Here is a 13,672-nt window from a genome sequence, read left to right on the forward strand (position 1 = left end):
ACTTAAGATGGGAGCGCCACTTGTAAGAGTCGCCTCACCCACGGCGTCCACTTGTATTGATTTGCAGCACGCTCTGCATCTGGACACGTGATTGTCCTTGGGATCGTGGTCAAAGTCAGTCTTTGTTATTTTCTTTGGCGAGATAGAGATCTTGGAATATTTATTTCCCAGACATTTGTAGGGGCCTTGTTCGGCCATATGAGCTTCTACAAAATAAACTGCGGGTCTAAGAACTTCTGAAAATGAGACATAGCATATCAGATTATGCACAAAACCATTGATTATATTTATTTAAAATCAAATCTATGAGTCACCAAATAATGCAAAAGGAGGTCTGGACACTTTGTAAAGCCACTGTGTTAAGTCTCATTCCGAAAGAGTAGAAAACAGGTGTGTGTGTGTGTGTGTGTGTGTGTGTGTGTGTGTGACTATGTGAATCCTGCAGAACTGCACTGCAGCTCGTCATTAGAGAAAAGCCGGTGCTGCAGATTCACCGACAGTGTGTGGTAATCATCAAAGCTTCCTCTTTTGTGCAACTGTTTCACCAGACAGCTGCATCGAGTTGATACTCTAATCAGACCAGAGATCACAGTTGCACACAGGTCAGACAACACAGCGCAGCACAAACACAGTCAAAACAGGAACATGGACGACTGCCCGCAAACAAACACCTCCGTTTTTTTCTCCCACTGAAGTACAAAAAGAAAAACCTGTTCCTCCATTCACTCATCTTGGTTTCTGGCTCTCCTCTCTCCGGGCCTTGATGCGATATGCAAACAACCATGTTACTGCAAAGGTCAGTGATTACATTGATAGAACGGGGATGACAGGGAGCATCTGGCGTACCTGTGGACAGAAAACCCATGCTGCGCTGACACACACACACACACACACACACTGTCTCTGAACTTTCCAACTGTAGGATTATCTCCCACTGACCTGCAATCCCAGAACCTCTATGATGATGAAGATGATTGACACCAAGCACAGCCTCCTCACCTTGGGTAAGAAGAGAGGCACGGAATGCTGCTCCATCAACAAAAGGCAACAGAAGTCTAATAATGAGAGGCAAATGGAGGTCTCCCCAAGAATGGCTAATCTTAACAGAGAGTGGCAGGAGCCTGTGGAGAATAACTGTTTGGCATAAAAGAGGGATTATCAAGACACTTCTGTGGTGGAGGAAAATCCACTGCATGCACAAATAAACAGCCCGAGATCCCCAAGCGCATGCAGGTTGCAATTTAATCACAGGAGAGTGGTGTGTGTGTGTGTGTTTGTTAGTTTAGGTAAAATAAACTAATCCTACAACAGCTACTGTAATAATTGTTCAATTATAATGAGGATGCCGCTCTTCACAAGCCATCACGTTTCTTCCGTCACTTTGGCTTTGCCATTGTGCACCTGTGTGTTGCCTGAATAGATCCACAGGCCTATCTCATTCCAGCACAAAGCGGCATCTGTTAATCCAAAATGTAGCAGCCCCGGAGCTCAGGAACAGGCCCAAATATGCGTTTAACACACTTATATGAAGTCTGCGGTAGCAACCCGCTGTTAATTTACACAAATGTAACTGCGTTTCAGGCCTCAACTACCACACTAACTTAAAACTCATTAATGCTAAGCTTCTAAGCTCACAGCACGCATGCAGTGAGCGGCAGACAGTGCTGTGCTTAAATACAGTTTCAAAGTACCTGTATTTTACTTTTATACAACTTTACCCACTTTGTACTTTCCATGATTCTCCTGATGAAGATTTGATTATCGTGCTTTTACATGAAGGAAAACAGCAATTGTTAGTATAATAAGAGAATGCATGCATGCATGCAAATGTTAAACTGGTGTTTCAAACTTGTTTGGTTGCGATTCATTAGTAAAAAATAAATAAGACTTTTCAGTTTTCATGTTTGACCAGTGATTTTTCCATCTAAACTGCAGATTATTTGTTCTGTACTGTAAAATGTACGGTATAATGTCATCTACATTTCAATACTTTTGATCGTTTCAGTGCATTTATGTAAATAAACACTTATTGACTGTAGTACTTGTATTTATGACGTTTGAGGACGTGAAAACCTCTGGGGAAGAAGAGTAGTGAGATCTGAATGGGAAATCCAGGATCACACACACTCAAGTCACATGTCTCACTGACATAGTGCTTCTAAAAATGAACTGCATTTCCTCACAATGCATTTATAGGCCAGTGAGGGGTATTATTTATGGTATATATACACCGTATTCATCTCTACAGAGTAGCAGTGGGAGCAATTTGGATGAATAGCAGCAGGTGAAACATGTCACTGTAGTGTTATAGATAGACCAGTCACATTTCAGTCACTTGAATGGCAGCTGTGTGAAGTGTAACTTGATCTTCCAAGTACAGATGGGTGACACTGATCATACAGTGCCATCTGCAGGCCAGGGTGCATCTCAATAGCTATACAAACCTCAAATTAAGTGCAATACACCCACTGGAGTTGGAGATTTAAGAATCTAGTGATAAATTCAGTGCTGGACAAACTTAGCTTAGAAACAGTGTGTTTTGATTCAGCTTCTTTAATATTGTCTTTTTGACTGGTACACCAGTTCAGTGGTCGATATGCTCAACAAAAGCATAGATAACATCTATTACATTGTGGGGACAAAACTATACAGAATATAAACCAAACAAAAACAAACAGTTTGGACGGATTGGTGGCAGATGTTATGCTTCGTTTACCATGATTAAGTATTGTTCAGTGAGCAGTTTAAATGATTGAAGCTTTCTTACAGCACTTTGAGGTAATGACGAGGGGTGTCACGATTCTCCAAATCCTAGATTGGAATTGATTTCTCAACCTATTCCCCCCCCCTCTCTTTTAGCACAGAAGGGTCTGCCATTTTTTTTAGTTACCTGAATTTAGTCATTCTCATAGTTACATCTACGTCCTTATGACTCCTGCTGAGATATCCTGGAGTATGCTACACGCGCATAACATAGCTTAAACACCGAGTTTGGTCAGTGTGTCAATCAGCAGTTTCCCTGGTTACTATTAGTTGGCAGGGAACTGCCCCCCCAGCACGTTAAATCCTCGATTCCACCTTTGCTTTGAAAGGTCGAGATTGTGTCGTCATTTCGATCGATATTAGATGATTTCCAGTCGAGATCATGACACCCCTACTAATGACATCATATTTCCTTATAAAAGAAAACAAAAACAAAAAGTGCCTTTGTGGTGTGAAACAAAATGTGCAGAGAGAGAGAGAGACAGAGAGAAAGAAAGAGAGATCTGAAGAAAACTGTCAACAGCTTGGAATGACTTTTATGTGTGAGAAAACAAACTATGGGTTGAAGGCACATTGCTCTTAATGTGCTAAACCCCAAATATTACATACAGGGAGGTATTTTTAATCCATAATGTTTGTAGAGTTCATATATGACTATAAGAAATACTTAGAATCAAGATATTAAAAATTGGCAAAATTCATATTTAGTCATTAACAGCATAATACTGTTGGCTAAAGAAGGGTAAACGTTGAATAACATTGTTTAGAAGGGGGAAAGGGAAAAAAAAAAAAACAAAAAAAAAAAAAAAAACCTCTTAAAGACATACATTAACAGCTTGATGGTTCCCAGCAGCCATCTGCTGCCTAGTGTTCACCAGGATCCCATGATGGCGCACTGGGTCATTAAAGTAACAGCTCTAGACAGTCTAGAGCCCAAACAGACAGATAACATTTTGTCAACGCACTTTTGCTTGTCACTGTGTCTCTGGATTTGTGTACTTGTAGAAAGCAATTGTGCATTCCACCATAAGGCTATAACGGTGATCGATGCACACAGAATACACCTGTGCATGTGTGTAACCTGGAGGTGACACCATCAGGTCCTCATTGTTATGAACGAATAAATTATTTGGCAAAGTAATTTGAAAATGACATGAGATCAGTCCTGAGTCCTGTTTTTTCCAGATATTATGGCTGAACGGTATAAAGCGTGTGTATTTTCACATGTGTACACTTGAATCTGTAACATGTTTGTGTGTCTGCTCATCTGTCAACTCAGTTTTTCTTCTTCACCCCTGGACCACGATTGTTGAACAGGCTGATCCCCGATCTACTGTTTCCATTCGTCTCTCCGCTGACTGTCACTCCAGGTTGCTGGAGAACCTGGTCCAGTGTGGTTTTCTTGATGGCTGCTGGAGAAATGCGCTCCTGGTCTGCCAGGTACTGCAGTTCCCTGTGAGAGGAAGAGAAGCGTCAGGTGTGCAGCACATAAAAGGCATGCTGGTTTTTTAATAAGCCAGCCTGATTATTTCCAGTCCGGCCGACGATGCAGAGATGATCTACAATCAGTGTCTGCGGAAGTAACCAAGAGTATTTAGCAACTAATTGTTCAGCAGAGGCTGGTGCAGCAGAGCTCTGCCGTTATCCCTCAGGGTTGACTACTAAACTACGACTAAAACATGACCTTACAAAGTCCAAGTTTCCCCTTAGTGACAACTGACTGGATGTTACAGAGCTGGCTTGTATTGTAGCAGAAGCCTACTCTGCTTATAGGTTCAATTCCAGTGCTGGATGCACCGACAAAAACATGGCTATGCTGCAAAGAAAGAACAATAAAAACAACAAAACACAGGGCAATGCTGGTGGAACGTTTCAGACATGAGAGCTTGCCTCAGGTCATCTGTCACGTATGAAACAAGTGTTTGCCTGTGCTCATTTGATGAGAAGCAAGAGCTGCGATCACAAATACGTACCTTTAAGTTAACTGTGGATATAATCCAACCAACATATGTTTCTAATTATCCTGTTGACTGCAGCTTTGTGTGGTCAGGGTTAGTCAGTTAGTTTGTGTGTCTGAAATATTTATACTAGTATGGCGTGAACAAGTTAATACATATTGGACTATTTTTCAACAAGGTATATTTTTAGATTCCCTCGCAGTTCCTGGTCTTTTAAGCAAATTTCATTGTCATAACTGAAGACTTGAACGTCGTCTGTGGAAACCCTGACCAGTAAAACTCTATAGACAGAGAAGTGACACCTCAACTATGGGGATCATATTGGCAATATTGGGAGCCAAGTTTAGGGAGATGTTGATACGTGTTGTACATTTCCTGTTGCAGCAGTCTCACCGTGTCCTGATGCAAGAAGCCTCTACCGCGTTGATCAGGAGGCTGCGGAAGCCGCCACTCTCCATGACATGCAGGGCATGAATGGTGGCGCCCCCTGGTGAGCAGACTTGGTCCTTCAGCTGGCCCGGGTGCTGTTCCGACTCCAGCAACATCTTAGCTGCTCCCTGAAAACAAACAGGAAGAGATGGAAGGAATGGCCGATGAGGATTTTTATGGAAGACAACGTCATGTTTGCTTCGACACGGTCACTGAATGTGAAGACAGCATCTGTACTCTGAAGCAGAAATCATTGTGACACCATAATGTGTCATGCAGCTTACCCAGCAAATCGAGACAGCATGTTGGCTTAGAATAGGATAACAGGACTATAATACTGCTGCAGAGCCCTCTGTGAATGTTTACCACAGTCAATGTCATACAAACAACAGAAGATACAGACTAGAGGTTTTATTTATTTATCGGCCAATTACTTACACATTTTTGTTCTCAGAAAGTTGATCAATAATTGTTTCTTTAAATGTTACTTTTATTTCAAATATATAAGTGCAGGCACAAAATGAAGATTGTAGAGAAACACCTCAGGTGTTGTTAAATAAATGGTTATTTATGTTCCGCAATTTTGCGTATCATTTGAAGTTCGATTTTATCGGAAAAACAAGTCAAATCAGTAAACCTTTTTTCATATGAGAGACAGTAGAAATGCTGGGTGCACTGAAAGCAGCAACTAAGTCCACATAACATAGACCAATGAATCAATCAAACAGGTTTACACAGCAATTCATCTCAGGACAAGACATTGACTTCCATTCATTTGGAAAAACCTAAACAACGCCTTATCCCTAAACTTAACCATAACCAGTCAATGTCTAACCCTAACATTAACCTAACCACAATTCAAATCTTATCATTAAACTTAACCAGTTCCTCAGAAATTAGGTTCTGCCTCCTCATAAGGACCAGATTTTGGTTTTGACTACTGGTCCTGACAAGATCAGTGTTTAAGCCAGAAAAGGCCCTAAAGAGGTAACAAATACAAGAAAGAACACACACACACATACACAAAAGTAGCTTACCAACAGAGCCTGAGCTCCTAGTCTGACAGCTAGTCTCCTGGGCAGACCCATTTTCACTCCTCCATCTGCAAGAGCATCCACTGCAGTGAACGCCTGTGGAAAAAAGCAACCACATTTTCTCTCTTTAAAAGCATCTTTACAAAACATATAGCAACTGTATGTAAGCTGAACATCACATCAACATCTGAATGTCAAATAATGTTCTCATTTCAGTAAATTCAAGGAAAGTTATTCCACTGTATTCAAGCTTCTAATTTCCTGATTACTTACCCATCATTCTACATAAGAGTAGAATAATTTGACTTTGACATCCACTTGGCTCCTTGGAGGGAGGGAAAAATAAAACTATGCAAATATCAAACTCAATACGGAAAGCAGATAAAACCCGACAGACACAATTATTTTTAATTTCAGCAGCCACCACAGACCTCTGTCTGCTACACAGTACGTTTGACGTGACTATTTTATAAAGCAAGACGGATTAAGATTCAAAAATACATGCATGGCAAAACAAAACTATTACCACAGCTGAGCTTCCTTATGGGTTTTCATTTTTATTATATGTTTTTATCCTTATGGGTTTTCTAAAGAAAATAAGGCAAAGGCATGCCCCAATGCAGATTTTCCTTGGCATTAAAGATTCAATATCTAATGTAAAAACAATGACAAAACCAATGAGTCCTTATTGAAGATTATTTGCTATGAAGCATGCATATATTTTCTGCATTAGCACAAATAGATGAGCACAAAAAAATAGATGAAAGCTGTGTCGATAAACTGGTACAAAGTACAAAAATGACTCCTATGAGTCACAACATGATGTTGTCATCACCTACTGTGCAACTTTGCCAAAGGATTACACAGAACATTTCCCCATCAGAACAATGGTGCAACCAGAACCTCACTAACACATTTTACCCAGAATGAAGTTTGATCTGTTTTCACAGACAGAGCCATCAGTCACTTACATAGGCTGGTCCACTTCCACTCAGCCCAGTGACGGCATCAATGAGGTCCTCCTCCACCTCAATGCAATATCCTACACTGGCCATCAGCTGCTCCAGTAACTTGCCATCTTCCACCTTATTATCAGGATTAAAGAAGAAATAAAATGAACCAAAGCAGAACTATTCATATGAGGTTCCATAAAAGTGATGTGGAAACACAGTATGGCATCTAGTAGTTACCTGAGCAAAAAAGTTAAGGCTAAAAACATACATGATTCCCTTCCATTAGAATCTAGTTATCTTGTATTCACCTCTGCATGTGTCCCAGTGGCGTACACCGTTGCTCCCTCCTTCACAACTACAGGAGTATTTGTCATACATCTCATGACTTTAGGGGCTTCACGGTGATGTAGTAGTTTCTGTTAAAGTAACAAGAATGGGAACACGGGTTAAGTACGTAGTGAAAAGGCAAAATACTTCAAAAACAACATGACTTGAGAAAACAAATATACAGTTTACAAAGCATGAGAGAAAGATGAATGGTGAAGGAGGCAGACCTTTTCAATGGAGCTGATGGTCACACCTGCAGCACACGACACTATGAGATGACGGTCCTCGATGTCTGGCCCAATCTCATCCAGAACGAAGGGGATGATGTGGGGTTTTACGGCCAGGAAGAGCACATCGCTCTTATTTACGGTCTCTTTGTTGCTTGTTGTCAGGTTCACCCCCATTTTCTGCAGAAGAATAATCACAGAGAATTAGACACAGCAAGGTGTTATTAAAACAGTAGGTACACATGACAACCTCTCAGACAAGCACTTCCTCTTTCCACAGTAATCCTCCTCTAAAGAAATGCAGGGAGTATAGTTTCTCACCCTCAGTCCTGACACCGTCGGCAGGTCTGTGTCTGGGGAGCTGGCTGTAATCCTGTGTGCAGCAATCACACCTGTAGTGGAGAGTGTGATATGAGGATGAACACAGACATAGATAATCACATCAAACCAAACCTTGTTGATGCTAAGCAGGGGTATTCACATGTCACGGCAGAACTGGAAATAGTCTTTAGTTAGGAACAAGGAAATGAAAATAAATACATTTCAATAAATGTAAGTTACTGAAGAAGAAGAGAAATGCATTCTCCAACTGCAGCAATGAAACGCTCCCTGAGCAGCTGCCTGATTACATGTCTGCATGTGTCAATCACAGCTGCAACTGTTTCCTTCATCACACAGCTCCAATTAAGTGTCCTGGATGCAGTCTGGACAAGCAACGCTATGTTAAAAGACAGATATACAGTAAACACATAGCTTACCAATGTACCATAGAAACTCACTGTGTGTGTGTGTGAGTGTGTGTGTGTGTGTGTGTGTGAGAGAGAGAGAGAAAGGATAGGACTGTTTTGGTAATTACTAAAAAAATAAACAAGGAGTGACAGAGGTTCCACACTGGAATCATGTCTTAGTAACTTGGCAGCATTTGTCAAGCTCCTAAGTTAATTTACAAAATAATTAATAACGAGGCCACTAAATAAAATAATAATTGTCTCATGTTGATCATCACAAACGGCAAAAAGTGGACGTGGACGTATTTTTCCATTGTCAAACACAGCTGATGTGGGTTTATGGTTAGTTGTGAGTGGTGTAAAGGTTCACTGTATGGCAGAACAGTAGAGAAACGTGGCCTCACCTGCAGCTGTAAAGCCTTTCACCAGCGCATGAGCCAACTGGCCTGCTCCAATAAATCCGACACTCATCCTGTCTGATAATGTGACTTAACTGGCCTGGAAGAAACAGAAAATGCTGTTAAAGACCCACTGTAATAACATGATTTCAACTTATTGAAAAAAAGAAAGATGATGATGGTCATGATAATGATGCAACTGCAGTGGGGTGTGTGGAATTGGTACACAGACAGCAAAAGTTCCTCTGACACTGTTGGGAAATAAATATATTATGTTCATCAACTGATTTGCAGCCGTCCACTTTACATTAAGACAAATACTTATGATGTCACAACGACAGTTATAAATACGTTTATGATCTGGTAGGGACGGGAACCGGCAACCCTCCGGTCAAAAGCCAGGTTCCCTTTCCACTTGGCCATAGGCTGCCCAATATTTGTTACGATTTCAATAGAGTTTTACTGTTGGACATGTTGCTAGTCTATTGTTTGCTAAATAGCTTGAGCTGGATAGCATTTCCTAGCTAAGTAATGTCCACCTGTCGTCGGTTAGCTCCCCCGCTAGCAAGGATTCACGACCTCAAACGGACGAGAATTACAACTCATTTATATTAGACTAACATAATTACCCTCTCCTCTGGTGTTAGTTTAGTCTCTAAGATGAAGCGGTGACCGTTACGTCCCGAGGCCACAGACAGTCAGCTTGACGACTGAAGTACCACGCTCTGTGTCAACGTGGCTTCCTCTTTCCTCCAGCCGCTACAGACCAGAAAGCGTAACGGGCAGCGACGCTGGCCAATCACAACAGCGATAACCTGAGCTCTTGACCAATAAGATGCTTGATTTCTGAATCTGGGCGGGACTTGAAGGCCGTCATCCCGGTTGCATCAGTTCAGCAGGTTTAATCTGCTCCAACCCAGAGAAATGTAGGTCATATAAAAAGAACTGTGGGACATCAAATAGGTCATGATGACACGGACAAACCTAGATTCAACTGAACCTGGTCATTCAACGTTTGACTCATTCAAACACACATTGTGGACCTTGACAGCGCTATTTAGAGATTGTTTGTTCAAACAATGGTTACATAAAGTACATAAGGCAGCAGACTTGTGTCTACATGTACACATGCAGCTATATACTATGTCCACAACGCAAGTATTTCAGAAGTTAAAGAGTAAACTAAGGATTTTTTTTTTCTAAATTAGTCATGAATTAGTCAAGTTTTCCTTGATGTCATTTACTTTCAACTCTCAAAGTTGGTCTCTGTGCTCCTCAGTCTGTCGGCTGGTTCATAAGATACTGGATATTCTGTTTTTGCAGGAAGTCCTAATGTAAGACATCATTAAAACACAAAAGTTAAATTAAAAATAAAATACACGAAGAAAGCCAGAGACAACAGAATAACACAGCATTATCTAGTGTTTTGAAAGTGTGTTCAAGAAAGTTAACTTACAAGTAATAAAACTTATTAAAGGACTTTTGAATATTTAAGGTTCTAATATAAGAAGATGGTAAATTGTTTTGAGCACAGACCTTGGAATCAAATGGAAAATTTGGAAAAGTGATGATGTGATGTAGATGTGATGGTGAGACTCTGAAGGTAGAAGTAACTTAAACAGATGCATCATGTGGAGAAGTTACCCTCTGCCCTGTGTATGAGCAGAGGTGGAAAGTAGTGAATTACATTTACTCGCGTTACTGTATCTAAGTAGTTTTTTCTGTACTTGTGTAATTTTACTATTAATCAAGTATGTTGTACTGTCCTTCACTACATTGTAAATCACATCTGTTACTGAGTAAAAAAAGGACAGCTGAATGGACAGGTGAATGATGAGGACAGATGAATTGGCGTTAATTACGGTCCCTGAGTGAGCAAGAAAGTTGAAGTATTTGTGACCTTTGACCCATTTTGACTGATACATTATGTGTTTACATATTTTATTTTGTCAGCACTTTAATTTGTAAAGATTTGCCTTTAATTAAAAACAATTAATGTGAGATTTGTGTCCCCTTGACCTTTTTGCACAACACAAGAAAGAACCACAACCTTGTTAAAAAAGCAACTAAGTACATTTTGAACAAGCAACTTTTTTACTTTTACTTGAGTACATTTTTAGACTTTTACTTATCAAAACAGTGGTACTTTTACTTAGTAGAGTAGAATAATTCAGTACTCTTTCCACCTCTGTGTATAGAGCCTGTGTGTGACTTAAAAAAGTCCGGTCGCAGTATCTTTATTTTTATGTTTTCATAACATTATATTACAATTTCACATTCCCTACAAAATAAATCTTCCACAGGAACGTCCTTGGTCCATGTCGAGCATTTTGAATGCAAATGCCAACTGCAGCACTTCATGTATGGGGTCCAGAAGTAGCTGGTGATATTTGAGGGACCTGAATTTGAATGAAGAATTGTTATTCTAAAAAGGAGACTGCCAGAGAGTGCTTCTCCCTCTCTCTCTCTCTCCCCCCCCCCCACTTAGATTTGACAGAATCCAAAATAAAGCACAGTTGGATGGCACGCACCCTAATGAGCCGTGACATTTGAATACAGTTTAGCCTCCTATCCCTTAGCACTTCGCCGATGCATATTTTCAAAATTAGCCCTGAACTTGTCCTGCTTCTGTCATTGTGATGCTAAATCTTCCCTCTGCACATTTTAATAGGACCGACCCTCCTCTTGCCTGACTGTCTTGCCTCTTCTCGTCCCTGTTTCTCTGCCATGCCAGGCTAAATTTACACTCCACAAGAAAAAAACTGTATGTCCTTTCTGAGGGACCACATTCCATTTCTTTTCCCACAGAGCTGCTGGACGGACTGACGTGCTGCATATGCTCCCGTCTATATGCTCTATATATAGAGCAGAATGCATATAGCCTGACTTTGAGCTTCAGCAGAACCAGCTGCAAGAAACAGTTCCTCTTAAGTCAGCTGGAGACAGTGACATCATCAGTTCTTTTTTTTTTACAGACACATACATGATTCATTCCAATTAATGTAACTGTTTAACTGTATAAACGTTTGGTGTAAATGTCATATTATATTATTGCATGTAATTTAGGTGGATAAACTCTAAGCTTGTGATACAACAGTGATATAATTTACTTGGTGTATTCTGTGTTATTCCAGCTTAATCCCGGTAAATAGCAGTGGGAATAATACAATACTCCTTATATTGACATCCAGGGGGTGTGTGTTTATAGGTCACATCTTCAGGCTTCTTATGTGTTGTTGAGTCAAAATTATGATACATTTTATGATGCTTTTTTTTTAAGTGGGAGAAGTGATAATTGTGCAGAAGTCACAAAATAGACAATTGTTCTTCTATTTTTGTTCATGAAAACAAGCCAAGCAAACTTTGAAAGGTGACATATTTCCCAAATTCCACAAATTGGATCCAGTTTTTAAAGCAGCTGAGTACTTTATGCTCAGTTGTGATTATATAGTTATATAAACACTTTTTATCAGATAGGAAAAAAAGGAAACAATATTGCACATTCTTATAGCCTCTGTATATACGTTTGAACATAGTAATGTAAAATGTGCAAGATGCCTAAAAGCTAAGAAAACCAAATTATTTTTAAAGTGATTATACACTTAAAGAAACATTATATATGAAAAGTATGTTATAAACCCTATAAACCCTTCTAAGTATCACATACTGAACCTTTAACACACAAAACACTGAAAGTCAGGAAATATCAGTGTTTGTTGATTCTGTTTTCTTTTTTTATTAATAAAATCTCTTGAATCAAAAGCAAAAAAAAAAAAAGAATCAAAAACCAATCAAGCGTAAATGTCATGTGTGTAAGTCTAACATTTCCAAGTCTGTAAAAAGTCACATTGTACGCTTCCCTCTTCAACTCGTGGAGCAATTACCCCACAAAAATGTTCTCCAGACTTAATCTCCAACAAGATGAAAAATTCAGTGGTACTCTGCTACACACACACACACACACACACACACACACACAGAGAAAGAGTCAATTTACCACTGCCTGCCTCTCTTGTATGAGTCAGATTCAGCATGTGTGCTGATGCGTGACAACACTCTTTACCTCTGTCATTTTTTGACAGAACTCCACAAGGTTTATTAAAAAATACTAGACCTTGTAAATCTTTTTTCTTTTTTTTTTTTTTGGGCGCACAGTGACGGGTAGATCTTCGTCAAGTGTTGGCAAAAAAAAAAAATTTGTTGCTAGTGTGTGTGTATTTCTGTGTCTCGGTGTGTACGGATGACAAAATTGCTTGAGAAAATTCAAAAGAAAGGACAGAGAGAGAGAGAGAGAGGGGGGGGAGTGTGTTGAGTGAGAGGACACATGCATATTTACAATAATATCAGTCAGACAGAATATCTCTCATATGTCTCCCTCCTGCAGTCTGACAAAGACAGAATACAAAAGTAAAGAAATCGTGTCTCAGTGTTAAATCAATCCCAAAGCTAATAAAAGGATTTCCCACAACATCTCAAACCCAAATGATGCTGTAGTCGTCAGAGGAGTTGTGCACTACAGTAAACACAACTTCACCCCAACATGTGTTTTAGTGTACTATGTAGTGTAGTTTTAGCATGTTTAATTGTACTGATTATGTTTTATGTTTCCATCCATCCATCTTCTGCCACTTCAGCTGTGCCAATCTCAGCTGAATCCCTCTTGTGCAGCACATTAGCATCATTCTTTGTATTGGACTGCATTATCCCTATTAACCCTACACACATGTGGCATGGATCTGTGCCGCAGGTGGGAATAATACACAACTCCTTATGGACATCCTGGGGGGGGTGTGTTTTTGTCTTCTCATGTGTTGTTGAGTCAAAGTAACGATTCATTTTAATATCGCGTATTTTT

At 40.0% G+C, this 13,672-nt stretch overlaps 1 protein-coding gene across 1 annotated transcript; it reads right to left on the bottom strand.

The window, feature by feature from the left end:
- Positions 1-2,537: 2,537 nt before the first annotated feature.
- pycr1b (pyrroline-5-carboxylate reductase 1b) lies at positions 2,538-9,606 on the bottom strand. Its single transcript, XM_058641606.1, has 9 exons — positions 9,447-9,606; positions 8,824-8,917; positions 8,013-8,083; positions 7,692-7,871; positions 7,446-7,553; positions 7,156-7,269; positions 6,188-6,280; positions 5,115-5,278; positions 2,538-4,216 (listed from the first exon to the last, which is right to left on the bottom strand). The coding sequence occupies exons 2-9, from the start codon at positions 8,888-8,890 to the stop codon at positions 4,039-4,041; spliced, it is 975 nt and encodes a 324-aa protein (XP_058497589.1). The 5' UTR covers positions 8,891-8,917; positions 9,447-9,606; the 3' UTR covers positions 2,538-4,038.
- Positions 9,607-13,672: the final 4,066 nt, after the last annotated feature.

This window comes from Solea solea, chromosome 10, assembly GCF_958295425.1.
Source record: "Solea solea chromosome 10, fSolSol10.1, whole genome shotgun sequence".
NCBI classification, from domain to species: domain Eukaryota; kingdom Metazoa; phylum Chordata; class Actinopteri; order Pleuronectiformes; family Soleidae; genus Solea; species Solea solea.

Excerpts from the sequence above, each read along its gene's own strand:
- pycr1b (XM_058641606.1), bottom strand. The coding sequence starts at position 8,890 with ATGAGTGTCGGATTTATTGGAGCAGGCCAGTTGGCTCATGCGCTGGTG. Across the intron at positions 7,554-7,691 it reads CCATCAGCTCCATTGAAAAG|AAACTACTACATCACCGTGA; the intron begins GTCTGCCTCCTT and ends TTACTTTAACAG. Across the intron at positions 5,279-6,187 it reads TAGGAGCTCAGGCTCTGTTG|GGAGCAGCTAAGATGTTGCT; the intron begins GTAAGCTACTTT and ends GTTTGTTTTCAG.